General features: G+C 41.3%; 1 protein-coding gene across 7 annotated transcripts in view; it reads right to left on the reverse strand.

Moving 5' to 3' along the window:
* The window catches only part of DMD (dystrophin), a 2,687,035-nt gene that overhangs the window by 1,804,111 nt on the left and 857,512 nt on the right, over positions 1 to 25,412 (reverse strand). For all 7 annotated transcript variants that reach the window (XM_070291485.1, XM_070291489.1, XM_070291490.1 and 4 more), the window contains exons 5-6: positions 13,918 to 14,010; positions 5,018 to 5,190 (exon numbers count right to left, since the gene is read on the reverse strand). In XM_070291485.1, the coding sequence (XP_070147586.1) occupies positions 5,018 to 5,190; positions 13,918 to 14,010 (266 nt within the window). The remainder of the gene's footprint in view (positions 1 to 5,017; positions 5,191 to 13,917; positions 14,011 to 25,412) is intronic.

The raw sequence follows: 25,412 nt of genomic DNA on the forward strand, positions 1-25,412 counted from the left end.
CTCAGACAGGCTAGGTCATTTCCTGCATATGCACTTGCTGTTTCCTATGCCTGGAATTCTATTCCCCTAGACACTGACATGGCTCATTCCTCCACTTCCTTTGGGTCTTTACTCAACAGTCATGTTGATGAGTTCTTCCCTGCCCTTCATCCATATAAAATTGCCTGCCCCCAAAACAAGCATACATGGAATCATTTCCTATTCCTCTTTCAGTTCACTTCAGTCGCTCAGTCGCTCATTCGTGCCCAACTCTTTGCGACCCCATGAATCACAACTCCCTGTCCATCACCAACTCCTGGAGTTTAACCAGACTCATGTATATCGAGTTGGTGATGCCGAGAGGATGCTACAAGGAAAGGCTTAGCTGCTATTTTTCTAAAAGCAGAATTCAAAATAAACATACAACTTTATTTCTCCTGTGACTCTTTTTTTCTCTACTTGCTCCTATCCTGTTTAATTTACCAGGCTTTTGTGTACTTCTTAGTAAATATAGTCTCCTCTGTACACTCCAGATTACCTAAAATGACCAACAACCTCTTAGAACCTAAAATGTACACACACACACACACACACACACAGAGACACGGAGCTGTCTCTAGTCGTGTGACTGTATGAAAAAAAAATTAAATTCTAGACTATTTGGAGAAAGTTTTAACTTCACTATGCAACCTCTGCCCCATCTTCATTTCTCCATCTCTCAGCAAGGGAAGTGGAAAAGAATATAGGTGGGAGAGTGTGGGAAACTAGTTTCTCATCACAGCACAGTAAACACGGTTAAATGAATATGATTTTAAAAAAAAGATTGCTTCCACATTTAAGCCCTTTTCCCTTCATCTTCTCCCCATTTCTCCCTAGCCAGTAACTCACCACCTGGATGAGGAGTTATCTGAGCCATATAATCTATTTGAGCTTCAGTGTTTTCATTTCAAAAAGAAGGTAATGATGTTCCAAATGGTCTTTGAGGTCTCTTCTGGCACTAAAATCAATCTAACAAAATGTTTTATATCATTAAAATACACCATTTATTAACACTTTAAATAACTGTGATTTTCAAGTGCATAAAGAATTGTAAAACTAACCAACTGAAGAGGAAAGCCATATACTATCCCGTGCTAACCTAGACTGTAACTCATAAATAAGAATGTGCAATCAAGGATCGCCAGTCTTCTGAGAAAACTGACATACTGAATGAGACAGCATAGCCTAGTAGAGTTCTCTATGAATCCACAATCTGGGCTCTACCACATATTAACTGTGAAAATATTTCAATCAAAAGTGGAACCAGAGGATACAAAATGGAGAATTCCACACACGTGCCTTAAGAAGAATGTAATGTTAGAATTGAGAGCCTAGTTTTCTATAAATGCCTGTTTTACAGAAATCAAGCCTTATCTCCCAACCAATGAATATCCACTCAGAATCTTTTCCCTTCCTTAAGGCAATGAACTTACTACCTGCACTCCAGCTGAACTGTTCCCTCTTTGCGATCCTTGCCCATACACACAGTCTGCCCCAAACTCCCAAAAGACTCACCTGTATCTCACTATAGCAAGTTTCCCAAATTGCAATTCCTCTGTTATTCCTGAATAAACTCAGTTTCTGATCGTTTGAGATTGCCTCCTTTTATCTTTCTATTTTGGGTGACAGTCAAATGGTCTTAGATAAATCACATAACCTCTCTGTGCCTCAGTTTCCCAATTTGTGAAATGGGGACAACGATAGTATGTAAGTCATGAGAGACAGATGGGCCATTGTCCAGAGAACAGTGCCTACACAGTAATAATTGCTTCAAAACACTAACTTCTATTACTTTGTTTTAAGCTTAATTATATATATATTTATAAAATAACAGGAAAACATTTTCAATTTATAGATTCAAGCCCAAACTTATAGAACAGATACAAATTTATAAAACTGTTGATGCAAGAATACTAATATAATAATAGAATAGAAGGTGGAAGAGAAGAAGAGGAAGTATGTATAAGGATGATAATTTCCTCATCCTTCTTTTCAGGTGAACAGACCTTGTCTAAACTTGATAAAAATAGGTATACAACTATACCTATTTAAACTCACACAGGCAATAACTGTAAGAATAAAATGATTATAACATAGTAATGAAATCAAGAAATAGATGGGGGTGAGATATAAGATGTGTGGGCTTCACATTAAGGAATAAATCCACCTACTGTCAGAAATGAATTAATCAAGAAATAAAATATTTATAATTATGAAAACCATCAGAGAGAATAATAGAAGTTGCCAGCAGTAACCACTAGCAAGTAGAGTGTGATGGAGTAGGACTGGGGTCAGGAAGATATATTTTATTTCTTTCTGTCCTTTTCCTCCCTCTCTAATGTCTAACTGTTTTTAAATCATGCGCTATGTTACTTCTATGGGAATAAATTAAGAAATTAGAAAGAAAATTTTATTGCAACTGTATACTTAGTGCAATTTATTTGCATATTTTGAGCATGTCTTATATCTTGTGAAAGTCGCTCAGTTGTGTCTATTTGAGACCCCATGGACTGTAGCCTGTTAGGCTCCTCTGTCCATGGAATTCTCCAGGCAAGAATACTGGAGTGGGTAGCTGTTCACTTCTCCAGGGGATCTTCCCAACATTTTGGGGGATCAAACCCAGGTCATCAGCATTGCAGGCAGATTCTTTACCATCTGAGCCACCAAGGAAGCCCAAGAATAATGGAGTGGGTAGCCTATCCTTTCTCCAGTGGATCTTCCCAACCCAGGAATCAAACTGGGGTCTCCTGTATTGCATATGGATTCTTTACCAGCTGAGTTAATTATCATTTGGTTGTTTTTCCCACAAAGTAGAATCTGGCTTTCTTTTAACTGCACTTTAGTGAATTCTGTCTTTTAATTTAATACTTTTAATTCCTTACATATTAAGAGAAAATTTAGCCTTAAAGAAAATTAAAACCACTAACAGCCTGATCTTTGGCAAGGCTCTTTGTCAATTCCTATGCTCTTTATCAAGTTCATGCCTTTGTTCTACATAATCTCTCAATTATTGAAATCAGGACACCTCATGACATTCCTGTGTTCCAATGACAACCATCCTGGAGCAAAAAGTTCAACCATTTTCTTTCTCTTTAGATAAATAATATGAACATCTGTCAGAGACAAAAAGAAGACAAAGATGATTCATGAAAGAGTATTAGCAACTTTGAGAAACCTTTTGAGAAGTAACCATGTTATGTATAAAAAAGGAGTTACTGATGATTCATTCAGTATGATAGAATATATCAATGGAGATATTTGGAGAGGCAAAGAGTAGGTCAGGGACAGGGAGGGAAACCTAGATATGTTTACTGCATTACTTAGAACTATATTCAGAAATCATGAAATAAAATATTAACAAATGTAGTCTGTGAACATGCTGGCAGGACTGAAGTGGCCCACTTGAAAAGGAAATGTTAACAAGCCAACAAGGACCACATAACCTGATCCTCAATATTTCTGTTCATCTGCAAATATGTACATGAACAGCAAGATCAATATGTTCTGGCCCTTACCGTGATGCATGTGGCTGCATAAATGAATACTGCCTTATAATGCAGAATGAACGTCTCTATCCCCTCTCATCTGGCTTTACTGAGGCTGTGGAATATTTTCCTTCTTGTCACATGTTGGGGAAAACAATGTTTTAACGTTGTTTAACATGCCAGCTGAGAGCGAGCCTGCCTTCTTTCCAAAATCAGGTTGCTGAGTCATTCACCTGGAAACTCAGTCTGGATGGGGTTAATTAAACCCAGCTGGAGCAAGACACCTGACAAAGATGCTTATTTAGAGAGTGTTTGCTCCCGGATTAGTAAACCAGAAAGAAAATTTATATTCTGGACATTTCTAGAAGCAAGATTGGCACAGGAAAATGGTAGAGTAGACCCGTCGAGAAGAGTAAGATCAAAGTGAGAAAAGATAAACTGCATTGAAAATCAGGGAAGATGCAGACCAGTGGCATTTCAAACACAGTTAATAAGGCAAACATTTGACCCTGGGGATTGGGCTGGGGAAAAGAAATGGGGAATAAGAAAACCAAAGCAGATGTTCCTTACAGATAATGTATTATACATAGAATGTATATTAATGCATTCATTATATATAATTCATATATTTACCGTGTTGTTTTGCTTTTTCTTGAACTGTTATTAATTCACTTACTGATCTCCTTTATACAAGAAAAAGCAAACAACTATTTTGCTATCTTAGAAAATATAATAATGTGAATACAGTTAAGGACATTTGGTTCACTATGTCACACTGAGTTCCTCTTATAAGACCGACAGAACAACTCTCTCTGATGCTTTACAGGAATTGCTTTGCTGTTACAAAGCAGTTGTTTCTTTTGTTATTCTGAGCCCTGAGTCACAGAATTAATTGTGGTCTGCTCTTTGCCTTGGTTGCTAAGATGCTCAGAACCTTTTCTAACCCCAAAATGTATATTTTATATATATATATATATATATATATATATATTATATCTACATACACACACACACACACGCATGCACAGCCTTATAGTTTTTGCTATCTAAGTGTGTATCTGACAGGAGAAATGTTACTTTTTCACATTATTAATCTGATGATGGTAATTGATTATACTATAGCCACTCACATAAGATCTGCAACTATTTTTAATGCTAGAGTTGACTCTCATATTAACACGTTATTTGTACAGAAAAAGCAACTCTATTCTTGGCAAAGTTAGAATGTAACCTTGATTTTCTGGCAGTCTCAATTTCAAAGGTGCTGATCCCCTCCCCCATCATAATCACATACATGCTCTGATAGTTTTAATATTTCGACAACTAAGTGATATATCACTTAAAAACCAGAATATTCTTATTCAGAGGATCCCAATGGATGGATAGATCAATATGGTCAACATAAAATTACATTGCATTGTGGAAAATGACCTGGAACCAGCCTGGACAAAAATATATCAGTCTCTAAATTAATACTTACAAAAAATTATTCAGTGTCTCAGAAATCTCCTTACCTATGACTGTGGATGAGCGCATTCAAAGCCAAACCATCAGACCAGCTGGTGGTGAAGTTAATGACATTAACCTGTGGATAATTACGAGTTGATTGTCGGACCCAGCTCAGGAGTATCTTCTCACTGTTGGTTTGTTGCAATCCAGCCATGATATTTTTCATTACATTTTTGACCTACGTGTGGAAAGAAATTTTCATAAGAAAATGTATGAATAAGAAGCACACAAACTTAAACCTAACTAGCTCAGCAGTGGTGATGGATTTACACTGATCAGGAAACCCTCCCATGATGAAGGCTTGGCCAGTTATGGGCACCCAGATTCACCCACTCCTAGAAGACAGGACAAAGGTCAGTTTTCTCCCTGCCTCGAGAATGCACAGGGAGCTGGTGCTCCTTGAACAAAAGAATCTTGAAAGATCATTCTCAACAAAGTGTCTGGCATGAACCAGAGCACCAACTTCAGACAAAAATGACTGGGGCCCAACAGGTTGGCCCTGGGTTGGTTTCTGCCTTATTTGCCCCTCTGCTGGCAGCATGAAATCCTTCCCACGAAGGGTGGGTAAGGAGTCCCTTTGTGCTTGTTTTGGACAGGGAAGTGTAAGGGCTTCAGGTCAATGAAACAGACGTGGTCGAACACTCAAGATGCTCACACGCGCAGAGAAGTTAGATGGTGCTAAGTCAAAGGATACAGTCTTGTGTGCTGGGCTCAGGAACACCTGCCGCCACCCGCCCTGCTACCACCCCCCTCCCCCCCACGGCCGGGTGGTCAGGAGGCTGGCTCCATCAGCAACTGCCACTGATCCTCTGAGAAGTCATAGCCTCCTTCCCAACACACAGTTCCCAGACCACCTCCAGAGTCACCATCAGAATTCTCTACTTCTGCCTTGTTGGCTGTGGTCATCTCTGCAGCGTCCCCTGGTTTAAGAAATTCGGCCATGTTGCAAAAGATAAGGTTGAAGTCAAGAGCAAACAGCATGATGGCCAAGAAAACCCAACGCCGGGGCCTGTCCCAGTTATTTCGAAACAGGCGTGATGGAGATGGTGAAGGAGATGAGGGCTGCTGTAACGTCTCCTAGAAGTCCAACAGGGGCCTGCAGCAGCCCTGCCACTTGTTCATCAGCCTGGCAGCAGCGAGGACAAAATCGAGGGCTGGCAGGGACCCCAGCAAGAGCGTGGTGAGGAAGGCAGAGGCTGCAGGAGAGAAGCGACTCTGCCACCAGCAGGCAGCCTCCGAGCGAGCAGGGAAGGGAAGGAGGCTGGGAGTGCGCCAGCAGGTGCGCGGGACCCCTGGGTCCTGAAAGGGGGGCGGAGGTCATGTGGTGGCATTGGCTGGGCCCCTCCCACCCAGCTCCCTGAAAGGGAGCAGAAACCAAAACTGCAGGAGAAGGAGGAAAAGACCAGATTCGGTTTTCTTTTTATGAATTGGTTTCTGCCCATTTGATTCTCTCCTTGGCTCTGTGCAGGTGCAAATGCCATTCAGCAGCTGATTGTATTTCCAACTGTCATTCTTCTAACTCAGCTGACGCAGAAATCCATTTTCTAGGTTTCCAGGATGCAGTTGACACCTCATTATGGGACAGACCATCTACATATTCTGTTAAAGGAATAATTACCAGGCTACTTCTTTAATACAAGCCAGGCCCCTTATCACATACTTAAAGGAAGCATATAAGTAAATGTGATTTGTTTTACCACCAAGGGCTTCCCTTTCAGCAAGTGTAAGGTCCATAGACTACCAACATTTGATCAGGTGATGAATATTTATTGTGTATTCTAAATATGACATTTTATTTTGCTTCTTCATCCATGCAGAAGTTAACAAATGCCTTTGGGGAAAATACATATTTTAACATCTCCAGTGTTAGTCATCCTTTTATGAAAGATTCAAAGCAAATTTTAGGATAGACTATTAAATCGAACTTTAAAATACTTGAAAAGGATTTAAGATGATGTTTTGTAAATGTGGTAACGATGTGAAGATGTGAAATCTCTACATACGTTTGTCACCATCCCTTGATAGCTAAATCTATTATGTAGGGGTGGATTATCCAGTTTTCTTAATTCCTTCCTGACCTGCTTATTTAGCCAGTTACTTAGTGAATAAATAGGTCAAATAGTTATGTAAGATATGTCATTTTCCTCATCATATTTTCAAGTTATAAAATACACAGCCTCCATGTACAGAGATCGTTGGATGAATCCTGTGCTGAACCAGGGTCGGGATAGCATATACTGGCTCAGGAGCTGTGATGGATTCGCACTGATCAGGCAGCCCTCCCATGATGAATGGGATTCATTTGTGAAATCCTTGGCCAGACTGCCCTCTATGCACATAATGTTAAAGGACGACAGAGTATTCAATCCAAAGCTCCGTTAGCATCGTTATGTCACTAATTCAGCTTATCAGCCTCAGCCTCATTGCTGTTGCTTCTACCTGGGTGCAAATGTTGCTGAGAAAAAAGAATTATTAAGGGCAATGTGAGGTAACAGTTTTATGCTGCTGCTGCTGTGTCACTTCAGTCGTGTCCAACTCTGTGTGACCCCATAGACGGCAGCCCACCAGGCTCCCCTGTCCCTGGGATTCTCCAGGCAAGAACAATGGAGTGGGTTGCCATTGCCTTCTCCACTGCATGAAAGTGAAAAGTGAAAGTGAAGTCACTCAGTCGTGTCCGACCCTCAGTGACCCCATGGGCTGCAGCCTACCAGGCTCCTCCGTCCATGGGATTTTCCAGGCAAGAGTACTGGAGTGGGTTGCCATTTTCTTATATTCCTACATAAAAGACAGTTCCCAAGAAATCTGTATTTTAAGTAGGAAGCAGAACAGGCTCTATCTTAAAAGCAGGACTCCATCTTGGGATGGACTGTGGACTTTGAGCTATATGCCCAGTATCTATGGAAACCACATACCAACTGGAAAACCAGGCCCCCAGAAGGAAGAGCCCCAGGGCTTTCCATCGCCTGCAAGAATACCCTAAACCCTAATTACCTGTGTAACCGAATAGAATCATATATTCTATTATGCTTATTGGGGTATGACCACAAGCCTACTGATAATTGTCCACTGTTAATTACCTAGGCTTAAGGCTTATGAATCATGGGTTAACTTTGATTGTATCTTTCTTTTTCCTTTGTTCAGACTAGTTTCAGGGAATTTTGGGGAAGTGGGTTTGAACATATACGCTTAGGGTATATAAGGTCCTTGTCTAAGAGGAGACTCTGCCTTGGGCCTGCTGGTGTAATAAACTGCACTCCACTATCTGCATTGTCCTTCTGAGTGAGTTTGTTTTTCGGGACGCGTGGCTACAACATATTAAGGATCAACCTCAGTCAGACAAGGTTTCCCTGGTGGTTCAGTGGGTAAAGAATCTGCCTGTAATGCAGGAAATGTGGTTCGATCCTTGGATTGGCAAGATCCCCTGGAGGAAGAAATGGCAACCCACTCCAGTATTCTTGCAGGGATAATCCCATGGACAGAGGAACCTAGCGGGCCCCAGTCCACGCAGTCACAAAGTGTCACATATGACTGAGCAGCTAAGCACACACACACAGTCAGTGAGACACTGAGCTGCTCCTAAGGTAAGTTTTGAAGCAAAAAAAAAAAAAAAAAAAAGTCCCCCACCCTCAGAGCTCATTGCCCCGAGAGTTATTTATAGTTTAAATAACTGTGTGTGTGTGTGTGGGGGGGGGTGTATACAGCTATTTTTAAAAGGAAAAAAGAAGAAATGTCTTTGAGCACTCATTTTAAAAAAATGACCAGGAGTTAATGGGGCAAAGAAGGTGGGATAGACGTGGAGACATACTACCTGGATTCTCCTTTAAGGAAGGGGCTTGTTTCTCCAACTGTCATGAGCAGAAGTTACCCCTGAGTCCCCTCAGGAACTACTTGAGTTTCTGAGGCATGTCACCTAAGGTCACAACCCTCCTAGGACAGCCCACCTATCAACTGATAAAGGGAAAGTGTATAAAGACTCAGCCATGTCAGCCCCACTAAGCACAACTCTGAAGACTCATTCTAGCTCCCAGCTTTCCAGAGTTCAAGAAGGCTCTTGGGTGTGTATCCATTAACATCCTGCCTGCAATCTCAGAGTCTGTGTCCCAGAATCCATCCTGTGACTAAAAGGAGTTACAGCAGAGGGGCATGACTGCAGAGAGGAAGGAGTAGTTTTCTCTTAAGACAAAGAATGGATGGTAGTGTGTGAAAGGCCTGCAGAAGACCGGATTACGGCCTGTTTTGCCCAGAAGGCACTAGGTAGGCAGGAAGTTACAGAAAGGGCTTTCAGCAGCACAAAATCCATCTTTCTCTTACCCATATAAGATAATACAAACATTCCAGTGTGCAGGATCCCTACAACTGGGTATTTCTTTGTAGGCAGCCAGCAAAGGTGGGGGCCGACCTGATACCAGCTCAATTTAGTGGCTCAACCTGATACTGAGCAAGAACCCTGTGGGACTCCTGGACATAAAAGCCTTCCTGTGTCCCCCATTTCTTAATTACAGGAAATAGGCTTCCTTCAGCCTCCAAACAGAGAAAGCAATGGCAACCCAATCCAGTACCCTTGCCTGGAAAATCCCATGGATGGAGGAGCCTGGTAGGCTGCAGTCCATGGGGTCACTAAGAGTCGGACACAACTGAGCAACTTCACTTTCACTTTCATGCATTGGAGAAGGCAATGGCAACCCACTCCAGTGTTCTAGCCTGGAGAATCCCAGGGATGGGGGAACCTGGTGGGCTGCCGTCTACGGGGTCACACAGAGTCAGACACAACTGAAGTGACTTAGCAGCAGCAGCCTCCAAGACCTTCCCTGAGTTCCAATCAGCAGGTTCAAACGGTTGCTAATTAGGGAAGTAAGGAGATACAGAGACAGGGAGGAGCAGTCAAGAAAACAATAGTGCAACCTTGGGAGCAAGGTCCTAGTTTTCCCTCAAGGGATACATATAACAATACCTTTGAACTGTTTTGCAGAGACTGAAACCCCTACCAGGTGGAAGAAATTAACAGGTAATAATTGGAAATTGCCCACAAGCACTGTAGACCCCAGACTGGCTGGAACCAGAAGGTTGATGATGCTGATTCCCACGTACCTTCCCTCCGACCAACCAGAAGAAAATCCATGAGCTGATCACACTCTTTCCTTTGAACCTTTACTATAAAACTCCTCACTATGAACCACCCCCCTAGGTATGGTGACAGTTTTGATGGCATAATCCCCCTGTGGCCCCCTTTGCCTGGCAAAGCAATTAAGCTATTCTTTTCTACTTCAGCCAAAGCTCTGTCTCTGAGAATTAATTCTGTGTCTGGGTACAGGGACCGGATTTGCCTTCATTAGCAGGATGTGTTTTTATCTCCAGCTGGTTCCCAGAACTGAGTTGAAACCCCCTCCTCCACAAAAAAAAAGATGGTTTGTACTTTTAAAAGATGTAAGAAAGGGACACCTAACACATACTTTCTACTTAACAATTTTGCTCAAAGGTGCTTGCTCCTCAATACAGTCATTATTTTTCTGGCTAATGATTTCATTTAAGTAGAAATTGGAAATCCAGTGATAGAGGAAATGGGATGGACATTCCAGAGTTTCTGCAAGTTCAGAGAGGCCACCATGGTACGAGTAATAGCAAAGTATGTAACACTGGAACCAAAGATTAACATCTTTCCATCACTTCATGTCCTTCTTAACCTGATAGGCCTGGAAAGTGTATTAGGTTGTCCAGAATGTCCTTTAATCTTGACTGAGATTCGAGGGCTTCTTTGACTATTTAACAGGAAAGCAAATACGCACTCTTGGTAAAAATATCTTTTGTGATTCACTGGGTTATTATGAGGAGTACTGAGTGGGGGTAACTCATAAACAGTGTTTTAGAAGTTTTAGAGACCAGGACAGTGTGATAGAAGAGAGGGAAGGAGGTAGAGGCTGGGAAGAGTCTACATCCTTGCAATCAAATGGAAATGGTGATGCAAGGACATACAGGGAAAAAAAGAAGACTGTAAGAGAAGTCTCAGACCAGGAAAGACTGTAAAAGCATTCCTTCTCTACTGCTCATGTGAAAGTCCTTTCCCGTGATAATTTAAAAACAAAATAAAATAAAAATGAGCACACTCACAAGCAAACAAAGAAAAGATCAGACAGGACGGTTTTGAAACTGTTCTGCAGTGAGTTGAGATAAAATTGGAAAGGCTTTTGAGGAAATAAGAAAGGATGAGATACTATGAGACACAGTTTGAGTGAGGCATACAGTTAAAATAGCCTTCGGGAGCTCTGAGCAAGCGTAAGTCCTCCTGCTGGCTTTGTCATGCCCACCATTTGTGCAACTCAAAGTATTTTCTGCACTCTGGGGTCTCTCCATGAATGAAGGAGGAAACAGAACAGGAAAAGCAGGACTTGAAAGCAGAACTCCATCTTGGGCCGGACTATGGACTTTGAGCTATATGCCCAGTATCTATGGAAACTACATACCAAATGGAAAACCAGGCCCCCAGAAGGAAGAGCCCCAGGGCTGTCTGAAGCCTAAAAGAATACCCTAATTATCTGTGTAACTGAATAGATTCATACATTCTATTATGCTTATTGGGGTGTGACCACAGGCCTATTGATAACTGTCCACTGTTAACTACCTAGGCTTAAGGCATATGATGGTGGATTAATTTTGATTGTCTCTTTCTTTTTCCTTTGTTCAGACTAGTTTCAGGGAACCTTATACACTTAGGGTATATAAGGTTTTCACAAAAACCGGTCGGGGTCCTTGGCTAAGAGGAGACTCTGCCTTGGGCCCGCCAGTGTAATAAACTGCACCCCACTATCTGCATTGTCCTTCTGAGTGAGTTTGTTTCCTGGAATGCGTGGCTACAACATGAACAATTTGTTATAAGATAAAAGGGCTATAAGATAAAAACAACTGTTGATAGTCTATTAGAAACATCTGTAGCAATTTTAGAGTCCTATTTATGTCTGTGAGTTTGGTGATAAAAAAGAAGCTTGGGTTCCCTGTGTCTTTTTATTTCATTTTCATAATGCTGAAATTTCATTGTAATTTACATATAGTGGAAAAGCGGGGTTGGGGGGGTCACGCGAGATGGTTCCTTCCTCAAGCTAGTTTGAGAAGTACTGAGCAACAGAAGGAAACCAGTTAGGTGGAGGATCCTATGCTGCCTTGCTGGTTCTATCTGATACCATCACTATATGAAAAAGGCCCTGAATTGGGAACCTTGGGCTCTTTTGAGCCACTCTCTGCTGTGAGCTGCTATGCTTGTTCTCTCTCTCTCTCTCCATATTGCTATAAAATAGGACTAAGCCAGTTCAGAGTGTTGAGAATAAAAAGATATGTGAGTCAATTGGGAGAACAACATGGGTGCTGAGTTGAATAGGTATACCTCTGGTCTACATGCTGCCTGACTCTGAGCAGGACCAATCTACAATTCAAGATGAAAGTCAACCTTACTAAAGGAAGTAGTGGTACCTGCTACAATAGGAATGGGCCTCAAAGATTATATTCAGTGAAAGAAGCCAGATATAAAAGAATATGTATTGTATGAGTGCATTGGGTATGAAATATCCAAAAAGGCACACATACAGAGACAGAAAATAGATGAATGGTTCCTAGGGTTGGGGTGGGAAAGAGGAGTGATGGTAACATGGACATGAGATTTATTTTCAGAATTGTGTAAGTGTGCCAAAATTAGATTGTTGTGATGACTGTACTATTCTGTAACTATTCTAAAATTTTTGACAGATTGGGTCAAAATAGTTTGAGAAGCACTGGGCAATACAACTAAACCAACTTGGTATACTTTGAATTTTACACATAGAACAGGTACATTTATGATATATACCTTTGATCTAAAAAAAGCTGTTTTATATTAAAAAAAATCTCTACTACTGAAAAGAGCCAGCATCTCAATTATCCTCCATTTTTAAAAATATGAGTGGGAAATAAAGCATTATTGGCAAGATATGCCTCTCATGAAAATGCTACTCTGTACTGAGTGCTTTATGGAATTCTTTCATTTAATTCTGATAAGAAATATATATGGTCATTATTTTTTTTAACTTTTGATAGTAAGGGAATTTTGGTCCAGAAATGGATAACATTATATTCAATGTCACTAAGATGGTAAATGGAGAAGTTAAAACTTAAGCTCATATCAGTCTGAATAAAATATTACATAATCTTCACCAAACCAAATGACTTGTGATCCGTTTTGGTGACCCAACCTACAGGTGTGGGATGGGGAGGGAGGTGGGGGAGATAGGTATACCTATGGCTGATTCATGTCAGTGTATGGCAGAAACCATCACAATATTGTAAAGCAATTATCCTCCAATTAAAAATAAAATATTTTTAAAAAGAAGACCCTTGCTGAGGTGGTTCTGGAAAAACAATACAGTTTCCAAATCAAACTATGAAGTGAGTTTGTGTATATAACAGATATACAGATCACCATATCCCAGTAATCTCTTATTGGCATTAGTTTACATTGAGAATACACACGATTCACAAAGTCTTATTGATTTGATAGTGATTAACAGAAAAAAAAAATACTTCTCTTCTTACAAAACCATGTAGATTTACTGTTAGGTGAGTTACAGAAGACACATGTTTTTGAAAATAGTTTTATTAACATATTAACAGATTATTTTGCCTCATTTGTACCCAGTGAAATAAAATTTAGAAAAATACTCCTGCAAACGTGCTAGAACCTGTTTTATAATCTGCTGATACTTCACAATGCAAATGACAATCATCCCAATTTAAAGTGAAGCACTATGGAGATGGGCTTTCCATTGTTAGAGATACACATTTGTTTTGCAGGTCAAGAGCAAAAATTAAAGGAAGGATCAGCAATGTGTTACCTCCCATTCCACGTACTCCCCCTCCAAAAAAAAAAAATCATCAGGATTCTTACCTGCCAGTGGAGGATTATATTCCAAATCAAGCCAAGAGTCAATTTATGATTTCCATCTACTATGTCAGAGCTTCCGATATTCACTAAATCAACCTGTTAAAGATAAAGGGAAGCATTTGAAGAAGCAGACAAAATGACTGTTTGAAAAGAAAACAAAATGCTAAGGTAATTGCATTTAGCTATTTCCAGAGCCTAAGCAGCATTATAGCTTTTGAAAAATAATCTAAAAATGAAACAAACTGCAATTTGTAACTGCACTTTCTATAACAAACGAATATCTCCAAACGTTTACAAATAAGAAATAAATGTACTTTTAGTATATAAATAAATTACTGCAGATTAGAGAGTCCAGTAAGAGTATCTCCAAATAAAATATATAACGAGGCTAATTCATAAAGGATGCCTGCAATTAAGAAGTGCTTCCTAGTGCATAATTGAAACTCAAAAAAAGACATTTCATCAACCCTTTGATCTAGCTCAAGGGAGTGCTATTGCAATTAGGGGTGACTACAATTGACTGAAATGTCCTTGCTTTAGAAATACATGTTAGAACTCTACAAAACAATGGGGTTAGGGCTTCCTAGGTAGCTCAGTGGTAAAGAACCTGCCTGCTAACACAGGAGACGCAGGAAATCTGGTTCGATCCCTGGGTCAGGAAGATCTCCTGGAGGAGGAAATAGCAACTCACTTAATTATTCTTGCCTAGGAAATCTCATGGACAGAGGAGCCTGGGGGGCGGTGGGCTAGGGAGGGGTGATACAGTCCATAGGGTCACAAAAATGTTGGACACATAACATAGGGACTAAACAACAACAACAATACAAAATGGAGTTAATGGCCAGCTCTCTTTTCTCTATCTGGGAGTAGATTTGGGAATTAAAATCTGGCAGAATTTTATTTTTTCAAGACAAATCCTGTCTCCTGTCCTTCACACTCCTAACATTTTTAGGTGGAGTCAGGTTACACATAAACATCACGCAAATGAGCCCATGAAAAGGTATTCAACATCACTAGCCATTCATTTCAGTTCTGTTCAGTCGCTCAGTCATGTCCGACTCTTTGCAATCCCATGAATCACATCACGCCAGGCCTCCCTGTCCATCACCAACTCCCAGATTTCACCCAAACCCATGTCCATCGAGTTGGTGATGCCATCCAGCCATCTCATCCTTTGTCGTCCCCTTCTCCTCATGCCCCCAATCCTTCCCAGCATTAGGGTCTTTTCCAATGAGTCAACTCTTTGCATGAGGTGGCCAAAGTATTGGAGTTTCAGCTTCAACATATTAGGGAAATGCAAATTATAACCATAAAGAGCTAGCGCTACAGACTCATTATAGTGGCAAATTTTTGTGTGTGTGTGTGATAATATAAAATGTTGATGAGGATGTAGAGAAATTGGGTCACTCATGCTTTGCTGGCAGAAATCTAAATAGTACTGCTACTCTGGAAAACATTTTGACAGTTTCTTACAAAAATGAACGTGTGCTTACCATACAATCCAGCAACTGGGCTCTTAGACATTTATTCAAAGCAATGAAATCTATGTTTATACAAAACTCTGTTCATAAGTGTTCATACTAGCTGTATTTGTAACAGTCAAAAACTGGGAACAACCCAGATGCCATTCAAGGGTGAATGGTTAAACATATTGGTACATCCATACCATGGACTACCACTCTGCAATGAAAAGGAACAGCTATTGACAGTTGATACAGGCAGCAACTTAGGTAAATCTCATGGGCATTATGCTGAGTGACAAAAAAAAAAAAAGCCAGTAACAAAGGGTTACATGCAGTATGATTCTATTTATATAGCAGCTTTGAAGAGACAAAATGATAGAAATGAAGAACAGAGTAGCAGTTGCCAGAGGTTAAGACCTGGGGTGGGATTGGAGGGGTGGGTGAATGTGTCTATAAGAGGGTAGCACAAGGCATCCTTGTAGTGATGGATCTATTCTTCACTTGACTCTGATGATGGATACACAAATGTACACATGTGACAGTGTTGTAAAGAACTAAAAAACATGTGCACATGCACACTGAGGAATATAAATGCTATTGTGGATTGTATCATTGTTGATGTCTATGGTAATATTATAAATAAGGTTAATGTACCACTGGGGTAGAGCTGAGTTAAGGGTGCACATACATTATAGCTTATAACTACATGTGAAATTATAATTATCTCAAAAAAGGTTAACTGAAAAAAAATGAGTATCTAGGGATACTTTAAAATATACTTAAAAATATATCACATTAAAGCAAATATGCAACTTTGGAATAAGGTCTACATAATGGAAGTGAAACTATCAGAGCAAGCACTGAAAGTTAAGAATTCATTCAGGTTTCTTTCCTTACTTACTATCTTAGGCTCACTGGTACCTATGGTTATATTTTCTTTTGACTATCTTCAGGATTCTGTCATTTTGTCTTGTCCTGAGGGCACGGACCTGACAGAGTTTCCCATTTATCCTCCTCTAGGTAGCTTCACTAAATAGCCAAGACTAATTTTGGTTGAACCTTTCATTCTCTCAGGCTCTAAACCCTTACTGTTACACTTAGACCTGTCTTTCCCTCTTGTTTCTTCCTACAGTAACATGGGTTCACTATTTCTCACTCAATGCTAAAATATATTGCTTATCATTCATCTTAATTTTCTAAATGCTATTAACCTTAACTTTTAAAACTATGGAGCTATGTGGACAAACAATAAAAAGGTTACTCTTCAGTTTCTTCACCAAATTACTCCAATTTTCTCCCCACATGAAGTTATTTGGAGGTTCAATGGATAATCTAAAACTTAAATTTATGTTTATAAACCAACTATATACAAATTATTGGTGGACTGGCTTAAAACAAATAATTGTTACAGGAAAAAAAATATAGAATCATTTAAATAAAGATAAAAGACCTAATACAAGTCCATAGTTTAGTACCAAATATAATTTACAGTAGAGGGTATTATTGAGCTATGCTGAAAATTAGATGTGAAGATGATAACACATGGACACTACAGAAAAGTAAGCCTGAAAAAAATGGCCAGCATATAGAGAGACATTTAAGTAAGGCTCTACTGAAGAGTGGCTGACCAGACATCTTGAAAGCTGGCTAAGATGAAAGACCTTGATTTTCCTGGGTATAAAAAAGTCAATGTGATACTGCCAGTATAACACATTACAAGTTTGTTGGGAGATGACTTAGGCATTTCTGACAAAATGGAGGCATGTCCCCAACCCACTCTCCTCATCAAGCAGGCATGGTCCCGGGATGAAGGAGTTAGGTCTCCATAAATCAAGGCAAATTGGAAGTGGTCAAACAGGAGATGGCAAGAGTGAACGTCGACATTCTAGGAATCAGCAAACTAAAATGGACTAGAATGGGTGAATGTAATTCAGATGACCATTATATCTACTACTGCGGGCAGGAATCCTTTAGAAGAAATGGAGTAGCCATCATGGTCAACAAAAGAGTCCGAAATGCAGTACTTGGATGCAGTCTCAAAAACAACAAAATGATCTCTGTTCATTTCCAAGGCAAACAATTCAATATCACAGTAATCCAAGTCTATACCCCAACCAGTAACACTGAAGAAGCTGAAGTTGAATGGCTGCATGAAGACCTACAAGAGCTTTTAGAAGTAACACCCAAAAAAGACGTCCTTTCCACTATAGGGGTCTGGAATGCAAAACTAGGAAGTTAAGAAATACCTGGAGTAACAGGCAAATTTGGCCTTGGAATGCAGAATGAAGCAAGGCAAAGACTAATAGAGTTTTGCCAAGAAAATGCACTGGTCATAGCAAACACCCTCTTCCAACAAAACAAGAAAAGACTCTACACATGGACATCACCAGACGGTCAACACCGAAATCAGATTGATTACATTCTTTGCAGCCAAAGATGGAGAAGCTCTATACAGTCAACAAAAACAAGACCTGGAGCTGACTATGGCTCAGATCATGAACTCCTTATTGCCAAATTCAGACTGAAATTGAAGGAAGTAGGGAAAACAGCTAGACCATTCAGGTATGACCTAAATCAAATCCCTTATGATTATACAGTGGAAGTCAGAAATAGATTTAAGGGACTAGATCTGATAGATAGAGTGCCTGATGAACTATGGACTGAGGTTCATGACATTGTGCAGGAGACAGGGATCAAGACCATCCCCATGGAAAAGAAATGCAAAAAAGCAAAATGGCTGTCTGAGGAGGGCTTACAAATAGCTGTGAAGAGAAGAGAGGCGAAAACCAAAGGAGAAAAGGAAAGATATAAGCATCTGAATGCAGAGTTCCGAAGAATAGCAAGAAGAGATAAGAAAGCCTTCCTCAGCAATCAGTGCAAAGAAACAGAGGACAACAACAGAATGGGAAAGACTAGAGATCTCTTCAAGAAAATTAGAGATACCAAGGGAACATTTCATGCAAAGATGGGCTTGATAAAGGACAGAAATGGTCTGGACCTAACAGAAGCAGAAGATATTAAGAAGAGGTGGCAAGAATACATGGAAGAACTGTACAAAAAAGATCTTCATGACCCAGATAATCCTGATGGTGTGATCACTCACCTAGAGCCAGATATCCTGGAATGTGAAATCAAGTGGGCCTTAGAAAGCATCACTATGAACAAAGCTAGTGGAGGTGATGGAATTCCAGTTGAGCTGTTTCCAATCCTGAAAGATGATGCTGTGAAAGTGCTGCACTCCATATGCCAGCAAATTTGGAAAACTTAGCAGTGGCCATAGGACTGGAAAAGGTCAGTTTTCATTCCAATCCCAAAGAAAGGCAATGCCAAAGAATGCTCAAACGACCGCGCAATTGCACGCATCTCACATGCTAGTAATGTTCAAAATTCTCCAAGCCAGACTTCAGCAATACGTGAACCATGAACTTCCAGATGTTCAAGCTGGTTTTAGAAAAGGCAGAGGAACCAGAGATCACATTGCCAACATCTGCTGGATCATCAAAAAAGCAAGAGAGTCCCAGAAAAACATCTATTTCTGCTTTGTTAACTATGCCAAAGCCTTTGACTGTGTGAATCACAATAAACTGTGGAAAATTCTGAAAGAGATGGGAATACCAGACCACCTGACCTGCCTCTTGAGAAATCTGTATGCAGGTCAGGAAGCAACAGTTAGAACTGGACATGGAACAACAGGCTGGGTCCAAATAGGATAAGGAGTACATTAAGGCTGTATACTGTCACCCTGCTTATTTAACTTATATGCAGAGTACATCATGAGAAATGCTGGACTGGAAGAAACACAAGCTGGAATCAAGATTGCCGGGAGAAATCTCAATAACCTCAGATATGCAGATGATACCACCCTTATGGCAGAAAGTGAAGAGGAACTAAAAAGCCTCTTGAGGAAAGTGAAAGAGGAGAGTGAAAAAGTTGGCTTAAAGCTCAACATTCAGAAAATAAAGATCATGGCACCTGGTCCCATCACTTGATGGGAAATAGATGGGGAAACAGTGGAAACCGTGCCAGACTTTATTTTTGGGGGCTCCAAAATCACTGCAGATGGTGACTGCAGCCATGAAATTAAAAGACGCTTACTCCTTGGAAGAAAAGTTGTGACCAACCTAGATAGCATATTCAAAAGCAGAAACATTACTTTGCCGACTAAGGTCCATCTAGTCAAGGCTATGTTTTTTCCTGTGGTCATGTATGGATGTGAGAGTTGGACTGTTAAGAAAGCTAAGCGCCGAAGAATTGATGCGTTTGAACTGTGGTGTTGGAGAAGACTCTTGAGAGTCCCTTGGACTGCAAGGAGATCCAACCAGTCCATTCTGAAGGAGATCAACCCTGGGATTTCTTTGGAAGGAATGATGCTGAAGCTGAAACTCCAATACTTTAGCCACCTCATGTGAAGAGTTAACTCATCAGAAAAGGCTCTGATGCTGGGAGGGATTGGGGGCAGGAGGAGAAGTGGACGACCGAGGATGAGATGGCTGGATGGCATCACTGACTCGATGGATGTGAGTCTGAGTGAACTCTGGGAGTTGGTGATGGACAGGGAGGCCTGGCTTGCTGCGATTCATGGGGTTGCAAAGAGTCGGACATGACTAAGTGACTGAACTGAACTGAACTTCCTTTCTTCGGTTGAGTTGCCTGGAAAGAATGTTAAAGTACTTATTGTTCTTGAGAGAAGCATGAGAAAGCACAACTCCTTCTGCAGTAACCTATAGTAATCTATAAAGTAACCATTAACATTTGTTCAAGGATCTTTACAAAGAATGTTCCAGGATGAGCACATAGGCCACAGCTTGAGGCCAGGGAAGGATTGTTATCTGAGACCTATTTGTGAGGGCAATGTTTATTTCAAAAGAAGTTTGCTGAGCTTAGGGTTTAAGAACAATTAAGAATAGCTAGAAGCCTTTTTAGGAGTTAGCAATGTTAAAATGCTATGGGCAAACAGGATTTAGAAAGATAAGAAATAAAAGTGAGTTACAATGTATTCACAGGTTAAGTATAGGACACATAATAGGAAGTAGATAATAGATAGTAAAGTTGATTCTGAGAGAATTGCTGAAGCAGGAACTCTGTTTGTAGGGCAACAATGATTTCTGGAGACAATAAATCTGGGTGGGGAAAACTAAAAATGTCAAACCTCTGACCTAATGCTTTTGTCAAAGTATAAAAGAAAACCTGAAGCTTGAAATAAACATGTAGTCCTGTACCTCAAGTCCGAGGCTACATCATTGTCTGCCGACACCGCTCACCCCTTCAGGCTGATTCCCTAGCTGCTGTAGCTGGACTCCGGCAAGTGGAGCCCTCAAACAGGGACATCTGAAGGGTAAGTAACTTCATGACTGCAACGCGGAGTGGTTAGGATTGTACCTGTGGGTGGCCAGCACCCCTCTGCAGTTAAGGCAGGGTGAGGAGGGTACAGAAGGAATAAAAATATTCTCTAGGAAAATGGGTCTCTCTGAATCCAAGAATAGACAAATGTTTATTGAAATATTACTTCACATGTTAGCCCATAGAGGCATTAAAGTAAGCACAGGAAGACTGTCTAAATTTCTAATTTTTGTCCAAGAGCAATGCCCATGGTTTCCTGAGGAGGGCACCATAAATCTAGAAACCTGGACTAAGGTTGCAGATCGGTTACATTTGTTTTATACTTTGCATGGGCCAGAAAAGGTTCCTGTGGATGCTTTTGCTCTGTGCAGTATGATTAGGGACGTCCTGGACCCTCGGCATGAGGCTTTTAGACAGCCTATGGGAGAGGCCACAGAGGTGGATGGTGGGTCTCCACCTTCTGCACAGATCATGTTTTCTGCCATTAACAAAAAAAAGAAGGGAGACTGTGCACTACCTCTGGAGGAGAGGGAGGACTTGCAGGATGCTGCAGCCGGGCACCCTAGAGAGGCCCCTCCTCCTCTACACAAACCTTTAAAAATTTATGCATCACTTTCTGATTTAAGATGAGATCGCTGCCACCTCCATTTGTGCCTCCCAGGGCCCAGGAGTTCCCCACTTTGCCCTCAAAGCCTCCCAAAGCATTGCCTGAGGCTGAGGAAGATAAAGAGTTTTCTGAAACAAAGGAGCTTTTGAAGCAGATGCGTGCACAGTATACAGAGAGTGCTTCTTGGAGAAAACCCCCTCGGGGGGGCCTCACCCAGGCTAGAAGAGAAGAGGAACAACAGGGGGACTTGGAATTCTCTGTGGCCTTTCCAGTAGTCTTTACCAAAACAGAAGGGGGAAGTGAGGAAGAGGAAAAATGGGAACCGGTCCCATATAAGCTACTGAAAGAGCTTAAACAAGCTTGTCATGATTATGGGTCTACCTCCCCCTATACACTCACCCTGCTAGATGCCTTGGCTGGAAGGTGGATGACACCATATGATTGGAGAACGGTTGCAAAGGCTTGCCTTCCTGGAGGAGAGTTCCTCCTGTGGTTGGCAGTGCATGATAAGTTGGCTAGACTACAGTCAGCAGAAAACAAAACCTCTAATGACGCACAACTCAGGATAGTGAGATCTGTGGCATTAAAAGGAGATGGAGAATACGAATCTAACATAGCCCAAGCAAAGCTGTCTAAAGAAGCACTTAATCAGATTATGGCCATAGGTATCTTGGCATGGAAATCTTTGCCTCCTTCAGATGGAAAGTTATCCACTTTGAGTAATATCAAACAGGGACCTGATGAGAGATATGAAGACTTTGTGGCCAGATTGAAAACTGCTGTAGAAAGAACTATTAAGAGTACTGAGCCAGCAGAGATAGTTCTTAAACAATTGGCTTATGAGAATGCCAGTTCTACCTGTCAGGCATTGCTTAGATGTGTTAGAAGTAAAGGAAGTCTTTGGACTTACACACAGACCTGCCAGGAAGTAGGAACTTCCTTTATGCAGGGAGTTGCCTTAGCCACAGCCTTGAGGGGAGAAACTGCTGCCCAAGTTATTCAGGGAATGAGAAAAAAGATTAATCCTAATGGAAACGATTCTACAAATAAAAAGTGTTTCTCTTGTGGCCAAATCGGGTATTTTTGCCTGCAATGTCCTGCCAAGCAGGGACAACAAGCCGTGCCAATACAGACTAAAACTAACCCTCTAAAGACACCTTGCCCTCAGTGCCAGAAGGGGTATCATTGGGCAAAAGCCTGTAGATCTAAATTCCATAAGGATGGGACTACGCTCACCCCTCAAGTACAAGGAAGTAATTTTCCCCAGTTTCAGGGAAATGGGCAGCAGGGGCAGCGCTGGCCCCAGACAACAATAGGGGCAATTGTGTTGAATCCCTTTATTCACTTTGTTCCATCTCAGAACTCCTCAGAGCAACCCCAGGTAGCGCAGGACTGGACCTCAGTTCCACCACCACAAGAATATTAACCCCTGACATACCGGTTACTCCGATTCCAGATTCCAATGGGAGTGGCTGGCCCCCTACCTGAGGGCATTGTAGGACTTGTGCTGGGGCGTAGCTTGCTTTCCCTCCAAGGAATTTCCATGGTGCCTGGTGTAGTAGACTCTGATTATACTGGGGAAATTAAAGTTTTGATCTCGCTGCCTGCCAAAACTGTGCAAATTAATAAAGGTCAAAGGATAGCACAGCTTTTGCTTTTACCTTATTATCAGACAAGAAGAACCTTGTCTTCTCAAGCTAGGGGCCCCAGAGGATTTGGATCTAGTGATCTAGCCTTTTGGGTGCAGGAAATTACAGCTTCTAGGCCTTTGAAAGATCTTTGAATTCAAGAAAATAGAATGTCAGGGCTATTGGATACAGGAGCAGATGTCTCTTGCATTTATGGAGAAGATTGGCCCTCCTCCTGGCCGACACATTTGACCAATGCCGGCTTGGTGGGAATAGGGTCAGTGCCCTCGGTTGCTAAGAGCTCACAAATTTTGACATGGTCAGATGAGAAGGGGGCACAAGGCACCTTTTGTCCATATGTGATTCCTTCACTACCTTTTTCTTTATGGGGGAGAGATATATTATCTCAGATGGGAATGCTTTTATACAGCCCAGGTGAAAAGGTTACTAACCAAATGCTGCAAATGAGGTATAATCCTGACAAGGGGTTTGGTAAAGATCAGCAGGGAATTGTTTCTTCATTAGAAATGGTTCCTAACCAAAATAGAGAAGGTTTAGGATATTCAAATTTATCCTAGAGGCTGTTGCTCTTGCTGCCGACCCTATTACCTGGAAATCTGATGATCCGGTATGGGTGGAGCAATGGCCCTTAACAGCTGAAAAGCTATAGGCAGCTGAGGATTTAGTTATGGAACAACTGGCAGCTGGCCATATAGAGCCTTCTAATAGCCCGTGGAATACTCCTATTTTTGTTATTAAGAAGCAATCAGGAAAATGGAGATTGTTACAAGATTTAAGAGCTATAAACACAACTATGGAAGACATGGGGGCCCTTCAGCTGGGTCTCCCTTCCCCAGTAGCTGTGCCCTTTCAATATAATGTGATAGTTATAGATCTACAGGATTGTTTCTTTACCATCCCCGTGGCTGTTCAGAATTGTAAAAGGTTTGCTTTCACTTTCCCTTCAGCTAATTTTAAACAGCCCTATAGAAGGTTTCTGTTTCAAATCCTGAAAGATGATGCTGTGAAAGTGCTGCACTCAATATGCCAGCAAATTTGGAAAACTTAGCAGTGGCCACAGGACTGGAAAAGGTCAGTTTTCATTCCAATCCCAAAGAAAGGCAATGCCAAAGAATGTTCAAACTACCGCACAATTGCACTCATCTCACATGCTAGTAAAGTAATGCTCAAAATTCTCCAAGCCAGGTTTCAGCAATACGTGAACCGTGAACTCCCTGATGTTCAAGCTGGTTTTAGAAAAGGCAGAGGAACCAGAGATCACATTGCCAACATCCGCTGGATCATGGAAAAAGCAAGAGAGTTCCAGAAAAACATATATTTCTGCTTTATTGACTATGCCAAAGCCTTTGACTGTGTGGATCACAATAAACTGTGGAAAATTCTGAAAGAGATGGGAATACCAAACCACCTGACCTGCCTCTTGAGAAATCTGGATGCAGATCAGGAAGCAACAGTTAGAACTGGACATGGAACAACAGACTGGTTCCAAATAGCCAAAGGAGTACGTCAAGGCTGTATATTGTCACCCTGCTTATTTCACTTATATGCAGAGTACATCATGAGAAACGCTGGACTGGAAGAAACACTAGCTAGAATCAAGATTGCCGGGAGAAATCTCAATAACCTCAGATATGCAGATGACACCACCCTTATGGCAGAAAGTGAAGAGGAGCTAAAAAGCCTCTTGATGAAAGTGAAAAAGGAGAGTGAAAAAGTTGGCTTAAAGCTCAACATTCAGAAAACGAAGATCATGGCATCTGGTCCCATCACTTCATGGGAAATAGATGGGGAAACAGTGGACACAGTGTCAGACTTTATTTTGGGGAGCTCCAAAATCACTGCAGATGGTGACTGCAGCCATGAAATTAAAAGACGCTTACTCCTTGGAAGAAAAGTTACGACCAACCTAGATAGTATATTCAAAAGCAGAAACATTACTTTGCTGACTAAGGTCCGCCTAGTCAAGGCTATGGTTTTTCCTGTGGTCATATATGGATGTCAGAGTTGGACTGTGAAGAAGGCTGAGCACCGAAGAATTGATGCATTTGAACTGTGGTGTTGGAGAAGACTCTTGAGGGTCCCTTGGACTGCAAGGAGATCCAACCAGTCCATTCTGAAGGAGATGAACCCTGGGATTTCTTTGGAAGGAATGATGCTAAAGCTGAAGCTCCAGTACTTTGGCCACCTCATGCGAAGAGTTGACTCATTGGAAAAGACTCTGATGCTGGGAGGGATTGGGGGCAGGAGGAGAAGGGGATGACCCAGGATGAGATGGCTGGATGGCATCATGGACTCGATGGACGTGAGTCTGAGTGAACTCCGGGAGATGGTGATGGACAGGGAGGCCTGGCGTGCTGCGATTCATGGGGTCACAAAGAGTCGGACATGACTGAGCAACTGAACTGAACTGAACTGATAGAAGGTTTCAATGGAAGGTTT

Source organism: Ovis canadensis, chromosome X, assembly GCF_042477335.2.
Source record: "Ovis canadensis isolate MfBH-ARS-UI-01 breed Bighorn chromosome X, ARS-UI_OviCan_v2, whole genome shotgun sequence".
NCBI classification, from domain to species: domain Eukaryota; kingdom Metazoa; phylum Chordata; class Mammalia; order Artiodactyla; family Bovidae; genus Ovis; species Ovis canadensis.